Raw genomic sequence first — 7,510 nt, forward strand, 5'->3', positions numbered from 1 at the left:
ACAATACGTGCATGTTAACTATTTTATTTGCTTCCTTTAAAAAAATTCCTAATCGGTTTATCACACTTGAAATCTTAAGACAGGTTATCTTTTTTGTCTTGTAATAATATAATAGGTTCTACTCACCGAATCACAAAATTGATTCAAAATGGTAATATATTAATTGCGTGACTACACTTACCTTAACGCACTATCACCTTAATTATTTTGATATATCCAATTATTGCGTTCCTAACTAAAAATCTGAAGTCATCATTATATTCCCGCAGTTTGTTATATTGAATGTAGCGGATTCACAGGCGAAAAGGAAACAATGATACTGGTGAGATAATTGACATGATTTCGATCAGATTAAGAATCTGAAATATCTATAAATAATTAATTAATTCAAAAAGTTTTAGCAATAATTTTTTTTGCCAAAGAACTCTCATAACTTACTATTTATAATAGTTTCGATAGTAGAGGTTTTTTTTCGCTAGACGGCCACATGCAAATATTGAAAGAATTTTGATTTTCCCGCCTGTGGGCCCCTTGGACTATATATATAAATGTCACTACCCGTGCCCGTGCGCCCCTCTATCTTTCTTTAACACTTCATCCATTAGCTCCCTGACCATGGTGATACCGTACAGCTCGAGGCCCTCGAGGAGGGTGATGGCGAATCCACCGGATCCCATCATGCCTCTGCCTACCATCCCTCCAATGAACAGGCAAGTGTACAGATCTTCATGCACGCTTATCTGACATCACCGTTTGTTTATCCCATCATTTCGTATTATTTTATGTTGGTACCTGAATTTTCAAAGTGTACAGATGGAACATATCTATCAAAGATGTTGGATAATTCGAGCTAAGGTGATGTGGAAGTCCCATATCAGGGTGCATGCAATGGGAAACCCATACTTTCGTTGCATACTTCTGGACCAGGAAGTATGAGATTAGTGATCACTAAATATAGCAACCTTTTTTAATGTATATACACATGTGTTCTAAAGTCTTGTTATCTGAATTTTTAAATATTTCTAGGGAACAAAGATTGAAGCAATTGCCTTCAGCAACCAAGCTTATCGATTCAACGCCATTCTGCAGACCGGGCTAACATATGACTTCAGTAGCGTCGGGATAAACCCCACGGAAATGCTAGATGGTCACTTCTGGTATCTATGCATGGAGTTTGTCACTGAACTAAATGCTATAACCATGGTTAGGACATCGGTGCACAGTATTGCATCGACAATCTGTCCACCATTTTTCCCACAACTTGGTGCCGTATCCTTGCTACGGGACAAAACCATTACCGGTGCAACATCTTTTAGTTTGTTTTTGCATATTTATCGATTTAACATTTTGTCTCACCCAGACTTAATTTTTTCCAGATGTTCTTGGTATTCTTGTCTATGCTGGTAGGATACAACATAGGTGGGATTCAGTATATAGACGACAGGTCCATTTTGTTGAGATAGGCATCATGAATTTTCGGTAAATTCCAATCAGTACTTGAGGTTTTATATGATTATTAATATTTGATAGTTGCCTACCATCAACATATCTTTATCATTCCAGACGGGAGATACTGTTTATATGCCTAAGTCAAGAGCATGCTGGTCGTCACTTGTACCACTTGCAGAGCACCGAAAATTTGTTCGAGAAAATTGCAGTTACGTACATACAGGTAAACTGGAGGGATAAGTGCATGGAGACTATGAGGGAGAGCACATTCTTGTTCTCCCCCAACATTAATGATGATGTTCATCATCTTCAAGGTAAGTTATATAAACTATTTCGATTTTTATGGATTTTTGTTCTTTTCTGTATTACGATGTTATTAGTACTAACAAATTGTTTTTTCGTAGATATCCACGAAGCCTGCTTAATGACACTTGACGAAATACTATCATACGTCAATGCTGCAGTTGTAGCCAGGAAAAATGGACAGTAGATGACTTTGTTTTTCAACACGGCTCAATAAAAAGCTCGTTTCCCTCGGTCCTTTTATCTACATTTGGAATAATAATGTATTCACACAGAACAATCATTTCTGTTAAAGTGTGTTTTCTTTTGCTTGTTAACTCTAAGTGTAGCCATTATGGCAGTATGTATTATTTGTACGCGTACTTAATTCAGGATATCTGGTTTTATACAAAGGTTGATTTTTTTTTGATTCGTTGAGATTGAACTGTAAATATGTCATGCCTTAGGGACAAAATATTCAACTATAAAAAAGGAGAAAGATCTGATACGCCCCCGTCACATTTTTTTATAATTAGAAAGAATCATCTACGTCTTAAAAACGACTTGATATATTTGGCAGGCATTAAAAAGCATTAAAAATATATCCGTTTATATATATGCTGCATCGACATCCTAATTGCCAAGACACCTCAGTGAACGATCACTCACGCGTATCGATCAGCGATGGAGCCCATCATTGGAAACAATGCGCCGGCGATCCCTAGCTTTTGGCAATTGTTTATACACATATTTTAGCCTATTAGACTATTATTTAGATTACAATTGTGCCACACCCCTAGCTTTTGTACCGATGAACAGTTCTCACTGCCTAATTTTGCAATGCAAATTAAAATGCATGATTAGCACGTAGTGCTTTCCTGATCATTTTTTTCAGCGAATTATTTAAGTGAACAAATAAATTCATTAATATTTCATCGTTATTGTGCACGTCGTTAATTTTCTTTTGCTGTAGCTAATCTCGTATCGTATAACTTCATCCATACACGCACTGTTATACGATACGATGTATACTTTATTCTTCAGAAATAATCACATTCCAGCTATAGAATACTAAATAAACATATGAAGGTCATACGGCACGTACCTTGCATATATTATTTAATCCTGAAGTTGTCCTTGATCTTCCTCTCTCGCCGTTGCCTTAAATTCCAGCTAGCGAATAAACGCTGATTATTTTTTATCTGTTCCTGAATAGAGTAAAATAAATGATATATGCGTGTTTTTTCTTATTGATCAGTACCCTACAGTACACAACTAGAACCACGTTAATAGTAGATATGTTAGTGTGCACGCCGTGAATGTTCTATTTTGATACATGCTAATCAATGATAAGTTCATGAAGCTTATGTGTAAGAACATAAGCATTTTGGAAAAAATGAGTACCACAAAAAAAAATTAAGGCATGACAATTGACATCATCATGATCTAAAGTATGGATAGGACATTAAGGACAATCTAATTTTATAGTAAGTTTTGATTTCTGACTTGTTTTCTAATATATTATTAAAATTTATGCGTTTGATGAAAAAAGGAAAGATATCTGCACCATACATAAGTATATATATGAAAAAAGCAAAGACATGTGCTACCCAGCCTTCCTCTGCATGGCCTACCATTTTATGTTAACATCCTGTAAAATCCGTCAATGCCTAATTTATTAACAGGTGTGATTTTATGGAAAAAGGAAATAGATGTGCAGGGGACAGGTATATATGGTAGTGCTAGATTAAGCAATGATCTGCTAGCCAGTTATCCTCCGCATGGCCTACCTATATATGTGAACCTCCTCTGCCATCCCTCCTCCCCCTCCTTGCTCTTCTTTCGTCCATCACAACAGCCAGACCTGGAGGAGAAGTTCCCAAGGAGTACTCTGTGTAAGCAAGGAGCATCAAGAAGGCGAGTACCTCTAGGTATGAACAATTCTGGATCTTTATTTTCTCTAAAACTGTAATAGTTGTTATGTTTGCTTGAGGTGTACTATCAAAAGTATGTTTGGTTGAGGTATACTACAAAAATATTGATTGCCATCATAGCCTCATAGGAAAGGAAACTGCTTTTTGATAGAAGTAGCTTCTGATTTAATTCACTGAATAATAATTATAATACAGGTAACAAAGGAACACTTATTGGGGGGAAATGAGCTTAGAATTACTAAGATAGGCATTACCTTCTGTTGCTCAATCAACTGGTACTAAACCATATCATATTTTGGCCTCCCCTTTCTGATTGAGGTGGTTTGGGTTATCATTCCACAGTTGCACGTACATGCGCTCCCTATATTACCATCATTAAAAAAAGGCGTATGAGTGCAAATGATGCAAAAAATTATACAGACTATTGACACAAGATATAATATGACTTACCACAACAGTTAGCACCAAACAATAGCCAGATAGCCAGATTCCTAAAGAAAGAGAACATTCAAAACAGAATAGCCAGTAGAAGCCATGAGCAATGAATTGCAGTGAGATAAATTCAAGCTAATTGTGAAAATGCCAACAACAGTGAATATTATGTATTTTACATAACCATTGATGGATTTTTGTAATATCAGGATTCCTGATAAGCATTTTTTACTATAGGAAGGGGATCGCTGCTATATTAATTTTTAAACTGTAAATTTCTTAACTTGCAACACAAACTAAATGAGGCTAGAATCACAATATCATGTTGAACAAAAAAAATGCCATTTCAATATGAAAGACTTGGCCTTTTTATTGTTAACTAGGTAAATGAAGCAAGTGCACGCCATGATATTCAAGTTCACCGAAACTCTATTTCAGATTATTTTTCCTATGATGGAGCTAAAATATTCCTATATACTTGTAGGAATCATAAATCACTAAATCAACAGGAAGTCCTGTCATAGATCACTATAGTTCCTCTGCAACAAACTGGAGCTAGCAAGATGAAGAAAATGATGCCTGATTGTTAAAGCAAAGTGTGGATAGATACCTATATATAGTAATTAGACACTTATATGCTAAACCAAACGGCACCTGATTGTCTTAAAGCACTATAATCATTATTCAGTATTTAGATACTTATATTTTAAAAGGTGGACAGATACGTCAAACCTTTCCTATGCTAGCAACCAATATTGCTACTTAAAATTAATACCTCACTATGGTTCAGCTCCTCTATAGTATTGGCTCGCCTCGTCGTTCTCGTTATGCACAGGTTTTGTTTGCCGAGGTGGCATCAGCTCCATGGTGGCCTCCTCCGAGCTACTGTGCTCATCGACGCCCAAGAAAAAACCAAAAAAGAATCTGGCTATTTATACATGACGACAATAACAAATAATTATGAGGGTATACAAGACCACAACAGTAATTACCGTAGCATGCCTCTTTCTTGGTAATTAGTTGTTGAGAAGCCAAGTCAATTATGCTGCTCCCATTGCCAGCTTAGAAATAAAATAGCAAATTGCTCAAATATACAATACACTGTCAATGAATGCAATACACATTGCACAACACATACTAACATGTAATACACAATACACTGTCAATCAATCAAGCAAGCAGGGTAATAAAACAAATGATATATAGTGCTCGCTGCATGCCGTCACCTACTAACATGCACGGATGCATTAGAAACTGAACTTTGTGCAATGTAGCAATCTACCTCTTCAAGTTGAAATTGATTGTTTACAGAAGATATTTGTATGGTGACAAGTGAAAAGCAAGATAGTTCAAGTGTCAATATGATAGCGTTAATATTTATTACTAGATCACAACTAACAACATAACTATGCACTTTGGAGACTGATATTATTTAGAAAGATATGGACAATAAACAACAGGATGCAGCAACAACCATACCAGTAGTCTTCCTTATGGCTCAGCACTCCTAACTTTGATCTCCATTAGTTTCTCAACAGGCTGTCTGCATATGGGGCATTTATTTGATTGGAACCTTAGAGCTTGTGCGCATTCACTGCACATACACTGTACAAGATAGGACCAATCAGATAACAATATTAAGTAATGTATAAGTGAGACCTGAGAAAGCAAAAGTAGAACTACATGCTACAATTAATTATCTTACCAAATGCCTGCAAGGAAATACAGCAGTGTCCCTTGGTCCTATCTTGCAGATAACACATTCTTTCCCCATGCCATCATCGTCAGCATCAGGAACATCAACGTTGGGGACTTGGTAACGAACTAGCAAATGCCCTGTGCGTTGCACCGGGTGTACAAAATGTAAATATATGCTTACACAGTTGAAAAAAACTACGAACAAAACAACATTGCAATCAGTCAAACAGCCATATCAGAACAAAAAATTCAAACAATTTTGGTTAAAAATATTTGTCAAACATCTAATACCTTTTAAGTTTGTAAATCCCGTACCATTCTTAGGAAACAAACACATGGATATGCTCTTACTTGATTTTCCACATGGCAAGTTGAAACAATTTTTGTTGTATCAAAAGTATTGGGATAAGATTTCCGATCAAAATTGATGAATGATTTCGGTTTAAATAGTTAACAAAACAATGCAATTAGATCTCATTGTTGCATGCCTAAGGCTCAAACCCAAGAATAGCCATGCACCCATGGTGAAGAATAACCAGACAAATCATGAGCAAATTCATTCAAAAAGATTGGCTGCATGTACTCCATTTAGAATTCACAACCAAGAGTCAAGTCATGGGCGTAGGTAAGTTTCATAGCTTCATATATATTTCACTTAGCTAGAAAAATAGTAGGAAACTAAAAAATGAAATTAAATTGATGGTCATGGTTGGCTGTCAATTAGTATCAGTGTTGGGAGACAACGATACAACTAACCAACGAGAAACGAACTTGCTACTTAAATTGCTTCCTGGTTAGAAGAATAGATCCCTTAGAGATTAAACAGAAGCTTTTAGAGAGGAAGACTCATCTTAGCACCGTCGTAGGTCCGGCCGATGACAGCGTTGGGGACTTGGTGACGAACTGGCAAAGCACGCCATGCCGCAGAGTTGGGGAGTCGTCGCTCCTTCCCATGGCTGTGAGGCCGGGTCACGGCGCCTCGGCTCATCAGGAAAGAGGAACCACATCAAACCATGATCTAAAGGAAGAAGAAGAGGAGGAGAGGGGCGGGATCAAGAAGGGGGGCGACGTACCTGAGCTACTGGCGATGCAGATCGAGGAGACGAACACCGCCGCGAATGCGAGGGGAACGGGACCGGACCGAGCACCCGCGCCCGTTTCATTGAGCTCGCTGCGTCCGTCCCCGTTGGTCGCGCCGCACACAGCTCGTCGGATCCCCTGGCCGCACAGGTAGGTGGTCGGTGGGCGGAGTCACATGGTCGACGTGCGCAACCATGCGGCGGGGGGAGTGGAGATGGCCGAGCTGCTGGTGGGGTGGAGAGGACCGGTGAGGCCGCCCCAATATCTGCTGCGGCATGGGATTGATCCGGCGGGCGGAGTCGCGCGGGCGCCGGCTCGTCGAGGCGCGCGGCCATGCGGTGGGGGGAGGGGAGAGGGCCGAGCTGCTGGTGGGGGTGGAGAGGGCCGGTGAGGCCGCCCTAGGATTTGCCGCGGCATGGGATCCGGCGGTCGGCGAGCGGAGTCGCGCAGGCGCCGGCTCGTCGAGGCACGCGGCGGGGAAGGGGAGAGGGCAACAGGAAATGAGTGAGTGGAGGGTAGTATGGTGAGTGAGTGGGGTTAGGGTTTGGATGCGGCGGGGGGAGGGGATAAGGCTAGGGTTGCCAGTGAGTGGGGTTATGTTTTGGGCCTAGTGTGGTGAGTGAGTGGGGTTAGGG

The 7,510-nt window shown here is 39.5% G+C and overlaps 1 protein-coding gene across 1 annotated transcript; it reads right to left on the reverse strand.

Annotated features, from left to right (window-relative positions):
- Positions 1 to 5,536: 5,536 nt before the first annotated feature.
- Positions 5,537 to 6,132, reverse strand: LOC141039284 (probable E3 ubiquitin-protein ligase LUL4). The gene is made up of 3 exons (XM_073506651.1): positions 6,087 to 6,132; positions 5,803 to 5,933; positions 5,537 to 5,702 (listed from the first exon to the last, which is right to left on the reverse strand). Exons 1-3 carry the CDS (start codon positions 6,130 to 6,132, stop codon positions 5,589 to 5,591), a joined length of 291 nt encoding a protein of 96 aa, XP_073362752.1. The 3' UTR covers positions 5,537 to 5,588.
- Between the last annotated feature and the right edge of the window lie 1,378 nt (positions 6,133 to 7,510).

This window comes from Aegilops tauschii, chromosome 1, assembly GCF_002575655.3.
Source record: "Aegilops tauschii subsp. strangulata cultivar AL8/78 chromosome 1, Aet v6.0, whole genome shotgun sequence".
In the NCBI taxonomy this organism is placed as follows: domain Eukaryota; kingdom Viridiplantae; phylum Streptophyta; class Magnoliopsida; order Poales; family Poaceae; genus Aegilops; species Aegilops tauschii.